The following is a 21,694-nucleotide window of genomic DNA, read 5'->3' as shown; positions in this document are numbered from 1 at the left end:
GGGATCTACGGGACGTTATTGGGGCTCTACGGGATCTACGGGACGTTATTGGGGCTCTACAGGATCTAGGGGACGTTATTGGGGCTCTACGGGATCTACGGGACGTTATTGGGGCTCTACGGGATCTACGGGACGTTATTGGGGCTCTACGGGATCAGTCGGGAGCCAGACTTGGTTTTCATGCATCGCTTTTGCATTTGGGTTGATTTTGATCGAATGAAAGCGAAACATTTTCCATGTTGTTGTTCATTTGAGGTTGTATTTATCCCCTGCAGAGACTTGACAAGGACCAGATGTTTTTTGTTGTCCGTCCAGTTGAAAGCGTGTTGCTTTCATCTGACTGCAGATGTTGTCACCACCTGCATCTCCTCTGTCCCGGGGCACAACGTGCATGTAGCATACGTTCCGAGCCATGCTGGAACACAGCCGCTGACAGGCCGAGGCGTGGCACGAGGCATCACATGAGCAAGGACATTATAATGATTACAACATTATATGATAAGCCCCTCCCCGGGCTTTATCCACCAGGATAAGCCTGTTTCCCCGCTGTTAGTGAGCACCATGACACCAGCAAGACGCACTTCAACAAGGATGGGAACACAGTACGAGTGCTTTCGGTACTCAAGTCCCACTTCTGCTGCTTCCTTCCTTCTAAGACAGGAGTGATGTGATAGATGGGGGGGGGGGGGGGGGGGGTCCCAGTTATGATGCTTATGGGCAGCTGAATTCTGGACCAGTTGAAGTTCATGGAGGGATTTGTGAGGGAGGCCGAAGAGGAGAGAGTTGCAATAGTCCAAGCGGGAAGTGACGAGGCTGTGAACAAGGATGGCGGCAGTGTGGGGGTTAAGGGAGGGGCGGAGGAGATTGATGTTACGTAGATGGAACTAGGCAGACCGGGTAATGTTATTGATGTGGGATTGAAAAGATAGTGTGCTGTCCAGGATGACACCCAGTAGGGGTGTAACGATACACTAATCTCACGATACGGTACGATACATGACATTGAGGTCACGATAACGATACGATACGATATTATAGCAGTATTTTTTAACAACCTTGCATGAGGAACATATGACTGGAAAAAAATGGTCTTTTATTTGAAAGACACAAAATACAAAACAATACTGTACGTTTGCCTATTGTTACAGTTTGTAATGCTTTATAACTGTTTAAGTTTTAAAGAGAAAGCCAGGCCAACCATTTTCCACAAACTGAACTAAAAGTAAATGTCAGGTTTGCATTATGCATCTTCACTTTCATACAAGTACAAATATTTTGCCACAAACTGAATAGTTTCTCTCATGTATGATTTGACTTTTTTCTTTTCCAGAAATTTAACAACTAAAATTAAATAAATAAATAACAGTAAATAAATACATACAATTTTACATCATAAAAAGATTGATTCATGCTCACCTTATAAGTGTAAGAGATTATTTTTGTTAAGGTTATTTTGGTAATTCAGGGTTCATTATTTTATAAATATATTCTTTATATTCTGATGTAAATCAGGGACTATAATGACACTAGTCAGTTTATCTGTAGTGATTAGTCTGTTTTAGATTGGGCGGAGTGATACGCCACAGTACGGCACTAGGTGCTGTGTTGATGTTCTAAAATCCTACACTGTTGAGGGACATTAAAGTACACTGGAACTCAGCAGAAGTTGTCCCCGTGTTTATCCTACTCACCACCCCAAAAAGGTTTAATTTAATAAGGTAAGGCTTAACTCTACACCAGCCTTACATAAGTAAAAGTTCAGAGCTCAAAACCCTGCAAGAGTCCCGTGATCGGGACCAAAACGGTACTAGTTTCTTCTGAGCGGAGGAAGATTTTGGTCCGCAGTCGGCACCAATACGCTGCGCGTTACTAGTCAACACAATAGATTTATATTAATAACCCAATATCGCGATACAGTTTGTCAGCTCCACGACACGTATCGTGACGTTTTTGTATCACGAAATTTCGTAGCACGATATATTGTTACACCCCTAATACGCAGGCTCTTAGCTTGGGGGGAAGGTGAAACAGTGGAGTTGTCAATAGTGAGAGAAGAGCTGTCGGTTTTGGATAAAGTTGATTTGGTGCCAATGAGGAGAACCTCAGTTTTATTACTGTTTAATTTAAGGAAGTTTTGGGTGAACCAGGTTTTTATTTCAGAAATGCAGTCAGTAAGGGAGGTGGGCGGGAGAGAGAACGAGGGTTTGGTGGTGAGGTAGAGCTGGGTATCATCAGCATAGCAGTGGAAATGGATGTTGAATCTACGGAAGATATTGCCGAGGGGAAGGAGGTAGATGATGAATAGTAGGAGCCCCAGGATAGATCCCTGGGGCACACCAGAAGTAACGGAGGAGCGGATGGATTTCAGGGAATTCAGGGACGGCCAGAGAGGTATGATGTAAACCAGTCCAATGGAGTATTCTGAGTTTTCTCTGAGTTAACAAACTCCTCAAGTTATTCAGATCAGAGCAAACAAGCTTAGTGTGCGAAAGAACCCTCAAATAGTCTTAATAGTCCTGTATACAACAATGTGATGAATCTCACACCCAGAAACCAGTTGTGCATTGTTCTTACGTACTATTTTGTACAGCAGTTCCTGTAAGTCGGCGTTGGCTGTCAGGAGACCAACACTGTTAATGAGCTCAAGCTGCAACTTTTAATTTCTTTCTAATTTCTTGATGCAAAACTACAGTCCTTTATGATTGGGAAGAGAAACATATTTGAAGCCCCGCCTCGTCCAGCTCCTGCTCCGCCTCCTGCCACGGTCCTGCCTTCAGAGGAACCTAACACCACCTTTGCTTTGAGACCCCGGCAGACGACGGCCACGCGCACGAGTCAAGGGCAACCTTTAAATTCTTTCATTTAAAGTCTTGAATAAAAGTATGGTAACGTGACCAAAGTAGCTGGGAGGGAATTCATGAAAATCGTGCACTTGGTGACAAGTTTTTTTTATATTTGACATGGTGTTAGTTATGGACATAAGACAACACAGACAAATTGGGAAAATGGCCACCTAGTGGCCGGTTTGCAGAATATTCAAAATTAATCAATAAGCAAGGTGATAGAGGCAGCATTGTAGGTGTAAAGTGAGTTTAAATATGCACAGCTGATGTTTTTTGTGTGTTATTTTAATAAAATCCTGTTATTTCACTGTGACTTAGTTCTGAGGTTCTGTTCATCTTAAGCCTGAATGAAGTAATGAATGAATGAATGAATGAATGAAGCCACTGTTCTCACCCAATTAGATTATTCACCCTACAGTGATAGTGACCTGTCCAGTAAACAGAAAATTGCATTCCTTGGGGGTGAAAATAGGAGTCTAGAGCCCTCTACAATATTTTTATGTGACTTAATTCTAGAGATGGAGTTTTTTTGGGCAAAAAAAGACCTTGAAAATTAAATTTGACCTTCAACATGACCTTGAAATAGGAAATTTAGCTCAGAATTGAATTCCTAGCACCAAAAAAGTAGAAAAAGTGACAATATACAACAATCTAGGACTGAGAGAAGCTGAGATATGACCTTTGGAATTTGGAATTTTCTGCAAACCGGCCACTAGAGGGCGTCACCATTTGTTTGCGGTGTATTTTGAAAACCTTATGTCCAAACCATGCCAAATATCAAAAATTTGTCATTAAGTGCACAATCTTTATGATTTTTGACATATTCCCTCCCAGCTAAAGACGGTGGGTGTTTTGCGGAGCGCCCCCTGCTGCCAGGCTCGGGGGACTGCTACATTTTACCTGGGTTACGCGGCCGGCGGCTGCCTGGGTTTTTCTAAGCAAGCACACAGCCTGACAGTGAGTGAGAGCTTGTCACTAACCCGTGGCCCCCTGGTGTTTGCATGCAGTCATTGCATCCAGCAGATCCTAGAGGCCGTGCTCCACTGCCACCAGATGGGCGTGGTCCACCGGGACCTCAAGGTAAGTTTACTCACGGTGACCGCCGAAGAACACTATTCTTTACTCTCCGTCACCTGTGTTTGTGTCTCCACTTTTTCCATCATATTCAACCACACAAATGTTAGCGTAGCCAGCCACTTCCTGTTCCTACGGAAGAGTATTAGGGCCAGGCAGGAGAAAAATAAAAATAATATTTTAGAGGAGGAAGATTTTTTTTTCAAGAAAAAAGTCGAAATGTTGAGAAAAATGTTGAAATGTCAAGATTAATGTCTAAGTACAATTTCGAGAAAAAAGTCGAAATGTTGAGAAAAAAGTCGAAATGTCGAGAATAATGTTGAAGTACAATTTCGAGAAAAAAGTCAAAATGTATTTAAACTTTATTTTCGAAATTCCAACTTTATTCACAAAATTTCAACTTTATTCTTGAAATTGTATTTCAACATTAATCTCGTCATTTCGACTTTTTTCTAGAAAAGAGCTCAACGTAGCCTAATGTAGCGGAGTAAGAGGAACAGTTTCTTCTTCACAAATCTACTCAAGTAAAAGTAAAAAGTATAGTGATTCAAAACTACTCCTAAAAGTACAACATTTCCCAAAACTTACTCAAGTAAATGTAACAGAGTAAATGTAAAGGCCCTGACACACCAAGCCGACTGTCGGCCGTCGGGCCGTTGATGAGCGTCGGTGTGCGTCTGTCGGCCTAGTTTCCCTGGTGTGTCCCGCACGTCGCCACAGGTCGGCCGCCCGTCGGTCAAACATCTCACTCTGTGATTGGCTGTTCAGGTAGCGTGGAACTGAACAGGGAAAAGCCGAGCAAAATTTTTTAAATCGTTTGTTTCATTCGTCTCCAGCTCTCGACACAGGTTCGGGTAAGCTCCTTGAGCCTGTCGCTGTTGTATCCATGATTTCACCCATGTAGTGCCGTTTCTTCTTATTTTTCGCCTCCGCCTCCTCTTTTCTTCTTCCACAAGCTGAAGGCCGAGGGCTGACAACGTCAGTGCCAATTCTTTATTCTTACGCATTGTGGTAGCGCGAGTGGTGTAGAAATTTGGTGTGAATATGAAGCCTATTTGTTTTGTTTACGGCTTCCCAGAGCTTCCGGTTTTCCCTTGTTTTTGAGTGAATACAGACTACCGCTGGGTGTCGTCTTTGCGGTGTGTCCTTTGCTTCTTTTTGAGCCCGACCCAGCCCGACGCGATGCGACACAGCAGTCGGCCGACAGCGGACGACGTCGGGTTGGTGTGTCCTCGGCCTAACTCGTTACTACCCACATCTATCACCTGTAGGAGAGATCTCAGGGTTTATTCTATGAACCTCTCCGTAGAATAATTGCACAACCGCAGCAAGTGGGTGGAATAAATCCTGATCAACTTGATATGAACTGGACGTGAAGTGGCCAACCGCATCCAGCATGTTGCCATTAGTGACATGTGCATGTGTGTTCATCACTGACGTAGTTTGACTCTGGTTCCCGTTGTGAGCTTTTCTGCAGGCCTGAAGGCCACATGAGGTCACAGTTGGAAGGCTTTTGCAATGCCATAAGGGTTTTCTGATTTATGAAAGACACAAATTAACAGCAATGATGTATGAAAAAGCCATTAAAGCACACTGGATGGCGTCCATCCATGTGGCGCCATCTGATTGATCATAAAGTAGATTAAAAAGCACTTTAGCAACTCATCCAGCATCGGAGCCAAAGAGCTGTGTTTTAAAGTGATGCTAAGACTTCAGTAATAGAGTCTCAGCTGTTCTGTCAGTGCAACATTACTGTCCTTCAAATAGAGCTGTAAAGTGTTCCTCTTCAGGGAGGGAGGATGGAGGAATGGAGGGTCCAGTAGCCTAGAATGTATGTGAAAGCTGGGAATGAGACTTTTTAAATACGTTGGTCGTAGCAGCTACAAGGAAACATCTCCGCCCCTCTGCAGAAGTGCTGGGGGTTCGGTTGCTGGGCCGTTTCTTTTTTCAGGGGGGCTTTGAGAATGTCCCTCTCTGGTTGATCCCTAATAACATAGAATAGGTTCACAAGGGACGGGGAAGAGCCCAATAAACCTGATCAGATCGTTGATGCTACTGCCCTGTGATTGATGACTTTTAACTGGCTGGAGCCAATAACCATTTAATAATAATAATAATAATAAGAAGAAGAAGAATTTCAAATTATATAGCGCTTTTCACCTGAAGCGACAGATCTCAGAGCGCGACTAAGAGACTAAGACAAAGCCTAGCTACTAAATAAGAAAAAAAAAGATATTTGGATAAAAGGGGTCAAGGGAAGAGTTCAGGGGAAAGCCTATTGTAGAAGAGTGTTTTAAGGCCCGTTTTAAAGGACTCCACAGAAGGTGCATTCCTGAGGTAGTCAGGTAGAGAGTTCCATAGGCAGAGAAGGAACGGTGTCCCATCGTCACAAGCCGTGGAGAGGGGACATGAAGGACAGTGGCGTGGCTGGAGCGAAGGGTGCGTGCCGGTTTATGGATAGTGATTAGATCACTTAGGTAGCTGGGGCTTTTTTTATGGATGGCCTTGAAGGTCAGGAGGAGGACCTTGAACTGGATCCTGTAGTGGACTGGGAGCCTTGAAGGTCAGGAGGACCTTGAACTGGATCCTGTAGTGGACCGGGAGCCTTGAAGGTCAGGAGGACCTTGAACTGGATCCTGTAGTGGACCGGGAGCCAGTGGAGTTCGGCCAGAACAGGGGTTATGTGTGCTGACTTTCTGGTACCGGTGAGCAATCTTGCAGCGCTGTTCTGAACCAGTTGGAGCCAGTGGATGGATTTTGCAGGTAGACCGGAGAGAAGTGCATTGCCATAGTCAACTAAGAGTGCAGCATTGCTAGCACTGGCGAGTTGGTGGGAGGTACCGATCATGATGGCCTCCGTCTTGCTGCTGTTGAGTTGGAGGAAGTTGTTATTCATCCAGGAGCGGATGTCCTCCAGGCAGGTGTTGAGGGAGGAGACTGTTTTAGAGGGATTTGGATGGGTTTTGATATAGACCTGAGTGTCATCCACGTAACAGTGGAAGTTGATGTTGTGTTGTCTGATGATGTAGCCAAGTGGGAGCAGATATATCAAAAACAGGATGGAGCCCAACACTGACCCCTGTGGCACACCACATGTCACCTCAGTGTCGTCAGACCTGGCACCTCCCAGGGAGACATGGTAGTAGCGGTTGGTCAGGTAGGAGGTGAACCACTTCAGTGCTGTGTGTGTGACCATGGTGTAGGTTTTAAGGCTCTGGAGGAGGATTTTATGGTATCAACCACAGTATCAAATGCAGCGCTCAGGTCCAGAAGCATTTACCGGTTCTGATCTCTGAAACATACCAAAGTCAGCAGGGTGTGTTTCTGCTCAGTAACACGAGGACAGCTGATGCAGGTCATCACAAACTCAATCTTGGGACTTGTTAATCAAAATGGTCCGTCCTTCCTTTGTCACAAAAATGAGAAGAAGATGATGAGAAATCGTCACATATAATCTTTCAGCAGTCGTGGATCACTCTTGTAGCTCCGTCTTCTATTTTTGTTTTAAACTTTCATCTGATGTTCTTTTAATCACTCTCTCTCGCTCTCTTTAAAAAGAATCAGATTTCCTTTTGATTGTCTAACATCCTTCTGTGCCGTTGCTTGAGAAGACAGTGGCAGCAGCGTGTGGCCTCCCCTCGCTGCTTCCACATCTGATCATCAGCCCTCCGTGATCTGCAGACCTCCATCAAATCAGACATTTCATCAATTTACTGATCTTGAATGTTCAGTTGTGTTAACTTAACACCAAGAGGGGAAGTCATCAGCAGTTGTATTAGAGTAACTCTTGCTGCACTTCAGTCTGGAGAGAGTCCTAGGAGATCTCCTGGGAGAGGTGGTCTCGGCTCGCTTCCATTCCAGACCTGGAGCGGTTCGTTTGCAGTGAGAACAGAATCCACACAGCAACTGACACAACTCACTCATAACTCGTTTACGATGCTCCATAGTTGTTGTTTTTCCCGGGGCACGGAAGAGGAAACTCCTTCCACGTTCATTTCTGACCAATGAGAGAACAGTTGGTTCTCATGGCATTTGTTAACAGCTTTGAACCGCTACAGACGGTTGCCTTGTGAACACAAACACCACAAACGAAAAACAAAACAACTGTATCAATTTAGCCCCTGAATCGGAACAAAACAAATGGGCCAAAGGTCTGAAAGCACCCTTAATAAAATCCTAGTAATCCTTCCCAGACGGATATGCATCAGAGGTAGCTTCTCTAAGGATCATCACTGATGTCGTTCCTCCTTGGCATTGTGTCAACACACACCTGAATGCTACGTACCTGCAAGCAAACCTGAGTTCCTCTCACACGTGCTGATGGCGAACAGCCCATGGCTGCTACTTCCTCTTCCGTTCAGGGGAACCAGTCCTTTATTTCCTGTGCTCAGCTTTTCAGCGTGCCGCTATGCTACGTTAATGATAGCGTGGTGTAGCGCCATGTCGGCTGCCTGCGCCTCTCCCTCCTCCGTCAGCATGGTGCTCCCCGTGGGTGGGTGCCTGTTTAGGCCTGACCCAGATGGGCCCCCACCCAGCAGACACCCATTCACCTCTAGGGCTTGGTCGTCTTGACGTCATCACTTGGCAGAGCCGCCATGTTGGATGCTACCTGAGCTGCTCTTCGGACCACTGTGTACAGACGTGCTCCCTCTTCGTTGTGTTTCACTTGTAATGGTTACTTTCCATTATTCTGTAAACCATGGTAACCCGGTGCTGTGTTGTGGGGTGCAACAGCTGCACACATGACAGACGTGGGGAAAAGATCGCTAATGGTTTAACTTTTCAATTTTCCTCGTCGGAGCTCCATTCTTTAGTAGGGATTTCATATGGATCCAAACCGTTAATAATCATTATTTTCTTCATATGCCGGTCCCTGGCTTCCTTGTTTAAAGTATCCCGGTAAATTCCAGCAAATTTTGCAATCCGTCTGTTCACTTGGTGCTACCACACTGCTACTACACTGCTGTTTGTTTACACTCACGAGGCTGCCAACATGGCCGCCGCGTCCCAGAATGGAACTTGGCGACCAAGCCCTATTGAGCAGTCCCCAGATCTCCACGTCTCGCGTTTGCCGTAGCCACAGGCAGCCGGGCGGCTACAGCCTGCACCTCGGCCATGTTTGCCTTCCATCTGTGTCTCTGTACCGGCATGCAGTGATGAAGCTCCTGTGTTTGTGTTTCCTCCATCAAAGCCAGAGAATCTGCTTCTAGCCAGCAAGTTGAAGGGGGCGGCCGTGAAGCTGGCGGACTTCGGCCTGGCCATCGAGGTGCAGGGGGACCAGCAGGCATGGTTTGGTAAGAACACCCACCTCTTGCTTTAACCTGCTTTTGTGAGTGAACTGTGACATTAGAAGTGTTTCTTCTGGATCTAGCCGGAATAACGTGATCCTTCCACGCGCTACGTCCGGCCAGAGAAACCCCACCCTGTCTGGTGGAAAGAAGCTGCTCACTCCTCAGGTTAACCCTGGTACTGTCTTCGGGTCAAAATGACCTAATTCTCCTGTTCCTTCTTTCCTTCTGCTCTCTCCATCCTTCTCCCTTCCTCTTTTCTTCCTTCCTTCCTTCCTTCATTCATTCATTCTTTTTTCCCTTCCTTCCTTCCTTCTTTCCTCCCTTCCTTTCTTCCTTCCTTCCTTCCTCCCTTCCTTCTTTTTTCCCTTCTTTCCTTCCTTCTTTCCCCCCTTCTTTCCGTCCTTCCTTCTTTTCTCCCTCCTTTCCTTCCTTCCTTCTTTTTTCCCCTCCTTCCTTCTTTTTTCCTTTCCTTCCTTCTTTTCTCCCTTCCTTCCTTCTTTCCTCCCTTCTTTCCTTCCTTCCTTCTTTTTTCCCTTCTTTCCTTCCTTCCTTCTTTTTCCCTTCCTTCTTTTCTCCCTTCCTTCTTTCCTCCCTTCGTTCCTTCCTTCCTGCTTTTCTCCCTTCCTTTCTTCCTTCCTTCCTTATTTTCTTCCTTCCTTGACCCGAAGACAGCACGAGGGTTAAGGAGGAGACCTGAGCTCAGTGCAGGATCCCGGGGTTGGTAGAGGGAGCAACGCCCAGGACTGTCTTAGTACCCAGGACTGTCTTAGTGCCCAGGACTGTCTTAGTACCCAGGACTGACTTAGTACCCAGGACTGACTTAGTACCCAGGACTGACTTAGTACCCAGGACTGACTTAGTACCCAGGACTGACTTAGTACCCAGGACTGTCTTAGTGCCCAGGACTGTCTTAGTACCCAGGACTGTCTTAGTACCCAGGACTGTCTTAGTACCCAGGACTGTCTTAGTACCCAGGACTGTCTTAGTACCCAGGACTGACTTAGTACCCAGGACTGTCTTACTACCCAGGACTGTCTTAGTACCCAGGACTGACTTAGTACCCAGGACTGTCTTACTACCCAGGACTGACTTAGTACCCAGGACTGTCTTACTACCCAGGACTGACTTAGTACCCAGGACTGACTTAGTACCCAGGACTGACTTAGTGCCCAGGACTGTCTTAGTACCCAGGACTGTCTTAGTACCCAGGACTGTCTTAGTACCCGGGACTGTCTTAGTACCCAGGACTGTCTTAGTGTATTTCGCTCACTGTACTGGGTACAATGAGCGAAATAACCAGAATCAAATTCCTAGTCGGGCAATGTTCAAACTTCAACTAAAGCTGATTCTGGTTCTGACCTGGACTCTACCAGAGACTTCACAGCTCCTGAACTGCTGAAGTCTCTGGTCCTAACCAGCTTCTAATGTCGGGTTTGTGTGTCGGTCCCAGGTTTCGCTGGGACTCCAGGGTACTTGTCTCCAGAGGTGCTGAGGAAGGATCCTTATGGCAAACCTGTGGACATGTGGGCCTGCGGTAAGAACTCTGTTAGAACGAGACCCCCGTTAGAACTATTCAGACCCCCGTTAGAACTATTCAGACCCCCGTTAGAACATTAAAGTGAAATTATCCATTTTTGAAAGAATCAAATAAAGTCTTTGTAGTAAACAAACATCATTAGGTGAATAATGAGTACAGACAGTTCCTCTGCAGTTTATGGAGGTCCACTCTTTGATAGGTAGACATCGCTCAAGGATTGAAGGCCCTTCTGGGCCATTTCTTTAAAAAAAATAAAAAATCACATTTGCAGTAATATTATGGTAAAAGGCCTTAAAAGTAAATTTTCTATCCTATTTTTTTTTTTTTTAATGACCAGAAACAGAGGTCCACTGTTAGATGAAGTGCAATGACAGGTCCACTGATAGTGCAGTACACGTGTGTGTGTGTGTGTGTGTGTGTGTATATATATATATATATATATATATATATATATATATATATATATATATATATATATATATATATATATATATATATATATATATATATATATATATAAATATGTGTGTGTATACTGTGTGTGTGTGTGTGCAGGTGTGATCCTCTACATCCTCCTGGTGGGCTACCCTCCCTTCTGGGACGAGGACCAGCACAGACTCTACCAGCAGATCAAAGCTGGAGCTTACGACGTGAGTTGATTTATATGCACTCAAAATCCGGGTTATTGCTAATATTCCGGTTACTGAAACATTCTGAATATTCCGTTTACATGGTAATTAATCATTCAGGATATCTGGATCAAACCAGCGACGCACGGAGAATGTGATGACGCAATTCCCGTCATTTCTGCTTCTTCTTCCTGGATCCAAATTCAAAACAAATGCTGCTTCGGGCAACTTTTCTCCCTCCTTCTTGTAAATCTTCTATCCCGGTACTTTCTACCGTCTACAAATGCAGAAATGTTCATATCCTTTATTACATTTATGAAGTGATTAGTCTCCTCCTGGTCTTGGTTTCTCCGTGTTTATAAGAACTTCCTGGACTCAAAAGACCAGGATTCCTTGTGAACAGAGCATGTGCAGAAAACTAATTCCTGTTCCGTTTGATGGGGATATTCCGTTTGGTGTTCACATGACCCAATATTCAGGTTTTAAAAGGAGTAACCCAGGGCTCATATTCAGGTTTTTAAAAACCTGAATATGAGCAAATTCAGGTTATTCAAAGGGGTTATTGGTGTTTACATGGCCGTGCAAATTTGGGTTATTGCCAATATTCAGGTTTTAAAAGGGTTATCGATGCATGGAAACAGTCACAGGTGGATTTGTAGACGTTTTAAAGTGTAAATCTTGCATATAGCGCTGTTGTGTGAATGCTAACTGGTTCTGTCTCTGCTCGGACAGTTTCCGTCTCCAGAGTGGGACACGGTGACACCCGAGGCCAAAGACCTGATCAATAAGATGCTGACCATCAACCCTGCCAAGAGAGTGACGGCCACCGACGCCCTCAAGCACCCCTGGATCTGCGTACGTGGCCCGTAAACCTCCAGCCGTGGCTGTTATCACCAGATAAAGATTCAGCCGCGGCTCCGTTAGCACCAGCGCAGGCTTCCTAAGCCGCACGGCTAAACCTCTGCCTCCGTCCACAGCAACGCTCCACGGTGGCCTCCATGATGCACCGGCAGGAGACGGTGGAGTGCCTGAAGAAGTTCAACGCTCGGAGGAAACTCAAGGTCAGATAGTTGTTCTGACATTTCTCCTGAATAAACCATGAATGTCTGGTCCTGGGTCCTCCAGCAGAGTAAAGGAAAGGCCGTGTTTCTCCCCGATTATCCCCCTTCTGTTTGAAGTTTGAATTTATTCACAATACCATAATAATAGTTACAATAATACAATCCAATTAAGTGGGTAGAGTCAGTACTCAAATTGAGGGGGGATGAGGGGGAATGGCATCCCCCCTGAAATAAAAACGGTCCAAATCATCCCCCCCTGAAATAAAAACGGTCCAAATCATCCCCCCTGAAATAAAAACGGTCCAAATCATTCCCCCTGTAAAACCTCCATCCCTCCTTTCCATCCCTTATGTCATTTCATCAATGAATGTGGTTTTACTGCTATTTCAACATTTAGAGTCATCACCAGAAAAATAACACCAGAAAAATAACTTATTTGACAATTTTCACCTGTTTCAAGTAAATTTTCACTTGAAATAAGTAGGAAAATCTGCCAGTGGGACAAGATTTAACTTCTTATTACAAGCACAAAAATCTTGTTCCACTGGCAGATTTTTCTACTTATTTCAAGTGAAAATCTACTTGAAAAAGGTGGAAATTGTTGTTTTTTCCAGTGATGAGTCTTGTTTTAAGTGTAATGAGATTTCTTTTACTAAAATGAGACATTTTAACTAGAAATAAGACAAATATTCTTGTTAAGATTGTGAGTTTTTGCAGTGATCCATTTAACTTATCCTGTAATGAACAGAGTCATATTGATAAGTTCAGAAAAGTGTTTTTTATTGTTGTGTTTTGATGTATTTGATGTAAGCCCAGTGGATATTTAAAGCTTACAGAAGGCTGCATTTAACTGCTGCTATGTCATTCCTGCAGTATTTCTGCAGCTGTTTTGGTCACTGCTATTATTTGTAATATATTATATTATTTGTAATCAGCACAAATTATCTGTCCCCATATGATAAAATCCACCATCCCCCCTTATTGTTTTTTACAACTCCAGTACTGGGTAGAGTGAATGGGTCCCCCAAGGAAGCTAGGAAAGCTTTTAGGTGGGGACCCATAGTTCATATAAGGGTGAGGGTACAGTCAATGGTATAGGCAGTTACCATCTGTAAAGAGATGGTGATGGATAAATGCATACAAAATACACAAAAAAACACTTAACATACATACTTAACATTACATACACATACAATCACACACATACGTCCCAGCAGTCCATGAAGAAGCATTTTTATATTATATATAGGTTAGTAAAAGCTCATTTTTTAGTTGTCTTCATCATCAATCCTATTCCAAATCTGCGGCCCCTGCAAACAACACTCATACTGGCGCGCACATGTCGGCCACATTTCCCTAATATGAGTGGTTTGATTCTTGTTTGGTAGGTACTGGTAGTACTGGTAGTACTGGTATGTGTGCTGAGGACTGGAGATTGGCACAAGACTACTAAGTCTAGGGTTGAGCCTGTTGACCATTTGAAACATAAGACAAGCATTATGATAATGGTTTAGCTCAGCCAGTCTTAGCAACTCAAAGCGGTGAAATAGAGGGCGGGTGGGGGAATTTATCTCTGACCAAGACAGGGCCCGTATGACTTTCTTTTGCAAAGATACTAGTTTTTTAAGATGGCTTGTGAAGGTGTTGCACCATATCACATTGCAGTAGTTGAGATGAGGTTGAAAGAAAGTTTAGTACAACGTCAGAAGGGCGGACAGAGGAAAAAAAGTGTCTGATCTTGTAGAACAAACCAAAATACTTGGACAGTTTGTTTAAAAAATGGTCAATATGACATTTAAAATTGAGAGAGTCATCAATATGGACCCCCAGGAATTTAGTGGCATATACTCTTTTTATTTCTCTCCTCAGGGTGCCATCTTGACTACGATGCTCGCCACTCGCAACTTTTCAGGTAAGACTGGACCGGCTCGTCGTCGAGGCGAGCGATGTTGATTCTCTTTTCAAGGCAGTCCCACATGTCAGGGCAGGTTTTCCTTTCAGCTCTGTCCGTGTGCGGCGTCTCTCCTCGGGCCTGCAGAGCCGTGCAGACGGAGACCACAAACGTCCAGAACCTCCGGTCTGCAGCTGCAGTTAAAGGGCGGGACATTCACACTTAGTTCAGTCTTACTGCGTACCGCTATTTTTACGGAAGAGTATCAGGGCCAGGCAGGAGAAAAATAATATTTTAGAGGAGGAAGATTTTTTTTTTTCATTATGCACAATTTCGAGAAAAAGTCTAATTTGAGCGACTTGCATCGGTTCACTGGGAGGAAGAAAAACGTGGCCAGCAGGGGGCACTTCAGCTGGTATCTTGAGCATTAAAGTTCTTCCTATTTCTACTGATTTCTTAATATTTTGTCCTGTCAGATGGCTTTATAATCATATTTCGTAAACGGAGTGGCATTTAAACTCCTCCGAAGAACATGTGAAAATGGCCAATGAAAAGTTATCAATAGAAAACTGGGATTTAGGTCCTAGCCAGTGACGAAAGACCTGCCACTAAAGGCTTGTGCTGTCTTTGGGTCAAGGAAGGAGGAAGGAGGAAGGGAGGAAAAAAGAAGGAAGGAAGAAAGAAAAGGAGGAAAGAAGGAAGGAAGGGAGGAAAGGAGAAAAGGAGGAAAGAAGGGAGGAAAGAAGGAAGGAAGGGAGAAAAGGAGGAAGGAAGGAAGGAAGGAAGGAAGGAAGGAAGGAAGGAAGGAAGGAAGGAAGGAAGGAAGGAAGGAAGGAAGGAAGGAAGGAAGGAAGGAAGGAAGGAAGGGAGGAAGGGAGGAAAGAAGGAATGAAGGGAGAAAAGAAGGAACGAAGGAAAGAAGGGAAAAAAGAAGGAAGATAGAAAAGAAGGAAGGAAGGGAGGAAGGAAGGGAGAATAGAAAGAAGGAAAGGAGTAAAGAAGGAAGGAAGGGAGAAAAGAGGAAGGGAGAAAGAAGGAGAGAGCAGGAGGAAAGAAGGACAGGAGAATGAGGTCATTTTGACCCAAAGACAGTACAAGGGTTAAAGGTTAAAGGTCCTTTTATTAGGGCCCGAGCACTTGCAGTGCGAAGGCCCTATTGTAATTGCAGGAATTATTCTTCTTCTTCTTCTTATTGTTCTGACAAAAGGAAGGCCTTTTTGCCCCCCTAAACGTGCCCAAAAAGTCACCAAATTTTGCATGCAAGTCAGGCCTGGCGAAAAATTTTATATTTAAGGGTTTGCATTAATGGGCGTGGCCTAATGGCTCAACAGCGCCCCCTTGAAAACTTTGTGCCTCAAGCCCCACAATGCGGTTTGTCGTACATGCACGAAAATCGGTACACACCTGTATCATGTCGCAACTTAAAGAAAAGTCTCTGGGCGTCATGTCGAGAAACCGAACAGGAAGTCGGCCATTTTGAATTAATCGTGTCACTTTGGCGCAATTTATACCATTCCTTCGGCAGTTAATACGGCCCGAACCGTAACGTGCCCCCAGGTGTGTTATACATCAAAATGTGCGTCTTCATCCTGCGACAACACGCATTACTTTTCTCTTTCAAAAGCGTTACCGTGGCGACGCTAGACGCCAAAAAGCGCGCCCACCCTTCATCTGGTTGGTTCAGACCGAAAAAACTTTGCGCCTCAAGCCCCAGAATACGGTGTGACGTACATGAACGAAAATCGGTACACACCTGTATCATGTCGCAACTTAAAGAAAAGTCTCTTGGCGCCATGGCCGAAACCGAACAGGAAGTCGGCCATTTTGAACATTCTGAATTAATCACGTAATTTTGGAGCAATTTATGCCATTCCTTCGAGAATTAATACGGCCCGAACCGTATCGTGAACCCAGATGTGTTATACGTACAAATGTGCGCCTCCATCCTGCGACTACACGCATTACTTTTCTCTTTCAAAAGTGTTACCGTGGCGACGCTAGACGCCAAAAAGCGTGCCCCCCCTTCATCTGATTGGTCCATATTTGATAGTTCCCCAAAAGGCACCAAAATTGGCATGCAAGCCAGGCCTGGCGATAAATTTGATATTTCATGGTTTGCATTAATGGGCGTGGCAAAATGGCTCAACAGCGCCCCCCGGAAAACTTTGTACCTCAAGCCCTACAATACGGTTTGACGTACATGCACGAAAATCGCTACACACCTGTATCATGGCACAACTTAAAGAAAAGTCTCTTGGAGCCATGGCCGAAACCGAACAGGAAGTCGGCCATTTTGAAATCTGATTGGTCCATATTTGATAGTTCTCCAAAAGTCACCAAATTTGGCATGCAAGACAGACTTGGCGATAAATTTGATATTTCATGGTTTGCATTAATGGGCGTTGCCTAACGGCTCAACAGCGCCCCCTAGAATACTATTCTCTGCCATAACTTTTGAATGGTTTGACATAAAGAGTCGTGGGTGGTGTCATGGGACTCGGTATTGAGTCCTTTACCATAATTGGTGAAAATTAACCCCGCCCCTTCTTCCGATTGGTTGTCCCTATTTCCTGCTATAACATTTGAATGTTTTGACATAGAGAGTCGTAGGTGGTGTCATGGGACTCGGTATTGAGTCCTTTACCATAATTGGTGAAAATTAACCCCGCCCTTTCTTCTGATTGGTTGTCCCGATTTTCTGCTGTAACTTTTGAATGGTTTGACATAGAGAGTCATGGGTGGTGTCATCAGATTCTGTATGGAGTCCTTGGCCTTCATTGGCCTGAATTAGCCCCGCCCCTTCTTCTGATTGGTTGTCCCTTTTTCTGCTATATCTTTTGAATGGTTTGACATAGGAAGTCGTGGGTGGTGTCGTTTCTGATATGCTTATGGGGGGGGCGGTGGCCGTGAGTGCGAGGGCCCGTTCATCGCTGCTTGCAGCTTTAATTATACTTTATGTTCCCATTTCAAGACAAAAGTCAGTTTAATCCTTCAAACATTATTTTAGTGTCAAATACTTTGGGTGTTGTTGAAACCTATAAACTGTGAACCCCAAAGACTTTATTGATTGATCCTGTATTAGTCCGGAGTCTTCAGTGTTTATTTCTGCTCTTCTCCCCCCCTCTTGTCCGCTAACGCTCCTGTAAGGTAAGAGTCCTCAGCACTGCAGGAGCTTGTGTGCAGTGTCTGCTTTTGAAGGCATGCCATGTCCAATAATTGCTTCAGAGCTTTCATGTGACATTATTTAATTTGCCGTATTAGAGAAAAAGACGAGTTCCTTGTAGTAAAAAAACGATTGTACGTTTATTGCGTCAGTAATGCGTGGGTCAGTAAATCAGCAGGTGGTCGCGCTGTGAGCACCGATGTTGCATTTTAGTGATCAGATAACGACGATGTTGGAAGTCAGTGGTCCTAACATCAGCATGTCTCATCACATGATGTATGCATGTACCTGTGAGCTTTGCTGTTCCTCTCCAGTCGTTCTCCAATCAGGTACGTTCCAGGGGAGCGTTCCAGGGGAGCGTTCACGGGGAGCGTTCACGGGGAGCGTTCACGGTAGTGTTCACGGGGAGCGTTCCACGGGAGCGTTCCACGGGAGCGTTCCAGGGGAACGTTCACGGGAGCGTTCTAGGGGAGCGTTCATGGGGAGCGTTCCAGGGGAGCGTTCCAGGGGAGCGTTCTAGGGGAGCGTTCCAGGGGAGCGTTCTAGGCCAGCAGGGGAGCGTTCACAGGGATCGTTCACAGGGATCGTTCCAGGGCAGTGTTCACGGGAAGCGTTCCAGGGGAGCGTTCTAGGCGAGCGTTCACGGGGAGCGTTCACGGGGAGCGTTCACGGGGAGCGTTCCAGGGGAGCGTTCCAGGGGAGCGTTCCAGGGGAGCGTTCTAGGGGAGCGTTCCAGGGGAGCGTTCTAGGCCAGCAGGGGAGCGTTCACAGGGATCGTTCACAGGGATCGTTCCAGGGCAGTGTTCACGGGAAGCGTTCCAGGGGAGCGTTCCAGGGGAGCGTTCTAGGCGAGCGTTCACGGGGAGCGTTTACGGGGAGCGTTCACGGGGAGCGTTCACGGGGAGCGTTCACGGGGAGCGTTCCAGGGGAGCGTTTACGGGGAGCGTTTACGGGGAGCGTTCCAGGGGAGCGTTCCAGGGGAGCGTTCTAGGCGAGCGTTCCAGGGGAGCGTTCCAGGGGAGCGTTCTAGGCGAGCGTTCTAGGCGAGCGTTCCAGGGGAGCATTCACAGGGAGCGTTCCAGGGGAGCGTTCCAGGGGAGCGTTCCAGGGGAGCGTTCCAGGGGAGCGTTCACGGTGAGCGTTCCAGGGGAGCGTTCCAGGGGAGCGTTCCAGGGGAGCGTTCACGGTGAGCGTTCCAGGGGAGCGTTCCAGGGGAGCGTTCACGGTGAGCGTTCCAGGGGAGCGTTCCAGGGGAGCGTTCACGGTGAGCGTTCCAGGGGAGCGTTCCTGGGGAGCGTTCCAGAGGAGCGTTCCAGAGGAGCGTTCACGGGGAGCGTTCATGGGGAGAGTTCCAGGGGAGCGTTTACGGGGAGCGTTTACGGGGAGCGTTCCTGGGGAGCTCTCACGGGGATCGTTCACGGGGATCGTTCACGGGGAGCGTTCATGGGGAGCGTTCCAGGGGAGCGTTCCAGGGGAGCGTTCACGGGGAGCGTGCACGGGGAGCGTTCACGGGGAGCGTTTACGGGGAGCGTTCCAGGGGAGCGTTCCAGGGGAGCGTTCTAGGCGAGCGTTCCAGGGGAGCGTTCCAGGGGAGCGTTCCAGGGGAGCGTTCTAGGCGAGCGTTCTAGGCGAGCGTTCCAGGGGAGCATTCACAGGGAGCGTTCCAGGGGAGCGTTCCAGGGGAGCGTTCCAGGGGAGCGTTCCAGGGGAGCGTTCACGGTGAGCGTTCCAGGGGAGCGTTCCAGGGGAGCGTTCCAGGGGAGCGTTCACGGTGAGCGTTCCAGGGGAGCGTTCCAGGGGAGCGTTCACGGTGAGCGTTCCAGGGGAGCGTTCCAGGGGAGCGTTCACGGTGAGCGTTCCAGGGGAGCGTTCCTGGGGAGCGTTCCAGAGGAGCGTTCCAGAGGAGCGTTCACGGGGAGCGTTCATGGGGAGAGTTCCAGGGGAGCGTTTACGGGGAGCGTTTACGGGGAGCGTTCCTGGGGAGCTCTCACGGGGATCGTTCACGGGGATCGTTCACGGGGAGCGTTCATGGGGAGCGTTCCAGGGGAGCGTTCCAGGGGAGCGTTCACGGGGAGCGTGCACGGGGAGCGTTCACGGGGAGCGTTCTAGGCGAGCGTTCCAGGGGAGCGTTCTAGGGGAGCGTTCCAGGGGAGCGTTCTAGGGGAGCGTTCACAGGGATCGCTCCAGGGGAGCGTTCTAGGGGAGCGTTCACAGGGATCGTTCCAGGGGAGCGTTCTAGGCGAGCGTTCCAGGGGAGCGTTCTAGGCGAGCGTTCCAGGGGAGCGTTCACGGGGAGCGTTCACAGGGAGCGTTCCAGGGGAGCGTTCATGGGGAGCGTTCCAGGGGAGCGTTCCAGGGGAGCGTTCATGGGGAGCGTTCCAGGGGAGCGTTCCAGGGGAGCGTTCACGGGGAGCGTTCACGGTGAGCGTTCCAGGGGAGCGTTCCTGGGGAGCATTCCAGAGGAGCGTTCCTGGGGAGCTCCACCGGGAGAGGGTGGTGTGCCTTCTCCGGGTGGGGGGAGAAGTCCTGCCTCAGGTGGAGGAGTTCAAGTATCTCGGGGTCTTGTTCACGAGTGAGGGAACGATGGAGCGGGAGATTTACAGACGGATCGGTGCAGCGTCCGCAGTTATGCGGTCGATGTACCAGACCATCGTGGTGAAGAAGGAGCTAAGTCGAAAGGTGAAGCTCTCGATTTACCGGTCAATCTACGCCCCTACCCTCACCTATGGTCATGAACTTTGGGTAGTGACCGAAAGGACAAGATCGTGGATACAAGCAGCCGAGATGAGTTTCCTCCGCAGGGTGGCTGGACGCTCCCTTAGAGATGAGTTTCCTCCCCAGGGTGGCTGGATGCTCCCTTAGAGATAGGGTGAGGAGTTCGGTCACCCGGGAAGAGCTCGGAGTCGAGCCGCTGCTCCTTCACATTGAGAGGAGTCAGTTGAGGTGGCTTGGGCATCTGTACCGGATCCTCCTGGACGCCTCCCTAGAGAGGTGTTCCAGGCATGTCCCTCCTCCCTAGGGAGGTGTTCCAGCCATGTCCCTCCTCCCCAGGGAGCTGGGCATGTCCCTCCTCCCTAGGGAGGTGTTCCAGGCATGTCCCTCCTCCCTAGGGAGGTGTTCCAGGCATGTCCCTCCGCCCGAGGGAGCTGGGCATGTCCCTCCTCCCTAGGGAGGTGTTCAAGGCATGTCCCTCCGGGAGGAGACCCCGGGGAAGACCCAGGACACGCTGGAGAGACTATGTCTGGGAACGTCTCGGACTCCCCTCGGAAGAGCTGGAGGAAGAGCTGCAGGAAGAGCTGCTGGAAGAGCTGCTGGAAGAGCTGCAGGAAGAGCTGGAGGAAGAGCTGGAGGAAGAGCTGGAGGAAGAGCTGGCGGAAGAGCTGGCGGAAGAGATGGCGGAAGAGCCGGAGGAAGAGCCGGAGGAAGAGCCGGAGGAAGAGCCGGAGGAAGAGCCGTAGGAAGAGCCGGAGGAAGAGCCGGAGGAAGAGTCTCGGGTGAAGTCTGGGCATCTCTGTTAAGACTACTGCCCCCGCGACCCGGAAACGGATAAGTGGTGTAAAATGGATGGATCCCTGAATGTAGAGGGGCTGCAGAAGACCCCACTGATGCCTGAATGTGCTTGTATTTGTCCTCGGAAACATTTTTCCTCTCATACGGCCACCAGACGGCATGTCACTGCAAAGCTTGCAAACGTGGAAGGTCTTCCACTCCCTGCACGGCTGCAGAGGATGCACGAGCCTCCCGTTTCCTCCCCAATCATCTGCTCCGTGTCTGTCTGTCTGTCCCCGTACGTCAGCTGAACATCTGCTGGTCCTTTATGGACCATGGGTACCTGAGGAAACCCTCAGCTCTCACATGATTGCAGCTGAACCTGAGCTCTGTGGACTGAGAGAATAAAAGCATGGAAATCAGTCGACCCTAATGGTTCTGAGTCTTGTTGCAACTCCTCACTTGATTTGCATTTTCCTCCACCGCTTCCGACTCTAGCAGGGCCCACTTTGAGGCAGATGGTAATTGGGCTGCCTTGAATAAACCTGCCACGTGCCTGCTTGTGTGTGTGTGATTGTTAAATCCAGCTGGCCACTGATTCCCTGGCATTGTTATCTTTGTCTCTACAGCAGCCAAGAGCCTGCTGAACAAAAAACCAGATGGTGTCAAAGTAAGTTCACCTTCACTCAGTCTTCCCTCTCCGGCTTCTCCTCTCT

At 47.6% G+C, this 21,694-nt stretch overlaps 1 protein-coding gene across 12 annotated transcripts in view; it reads left to right on the top strand.

Moving 5' to 3' along the window:
- Positions 1 to 21,694, top strand: part of LOC133420253 (calcium/calmodulin-dependent protein kinase type II subunit delta) — a 127,225-nt gene that overhangs the window by 82,802 nt on the left and 22,729 nt on the right. For 3 of the 12 annotated variants that reach the window (XM_061709897.1, XM_061709893.1, XM_061709888.1), the window contains exons 6-13: positions 3,851 to 3,923; positions 9,109 to 9,211; positions 10,659 to 10,742; positions 11,301 to 11,395; positions 12,107 to 12,229; positions 12,352 to 12,435; positions 14,305 to 14,347; positions 21,611 to 21,648. In XM_061709897.1, coding sequence (XP_061565881.1) covers positions 3,851 to 3,923; positions 9,109 to 9,211; positions 10,659 to 10,742; positions 11,301 to 11,395; positions 12,107 to 12,229; positions 12,352 to 12,435; positions 14,305 to 14,347; positions 21,611 to 21,648 — 643 coding nt within the window. Of the gene's footprint in view, positions 1 to 3,850; positions 3,924 to 9,108; positions 9,212 to 10,658; positions 10,743 to 11,300; positions 11,396 to 12,106; positions 12,230 to 12,351; positions 12,436 to 14,304; positions 14,348 to 21,607; positions 21,649 to 21,694 lie in introns of all 12 variants that reach the window. The other 9 variants (XM_061709895.1, XM_061709891.1, XM_061709886.1 and 6 more) reach the window with 3 other exon arrangements.

Source organism: Cololabis saira, chromosome 20, assembly GCF_033807715.1.
Source record: "Cololabis saira isolate AMF1-May2022 chromosome 20, fColSai1.1, whole genome shotgun sequence".
NCBI classification, from domain to species: domain Eukaryota; kingdom Metazoa; phylum Chordata; class Actinopteri; order Beloniformes; family Belonidae; genus Cololabis; species Cololabis saira.
The sequence above is the reverse complement of the archived record's forward strand: the minus strand, read 5'-3'. Positions and strand labels throughout refer to the sequence as shown.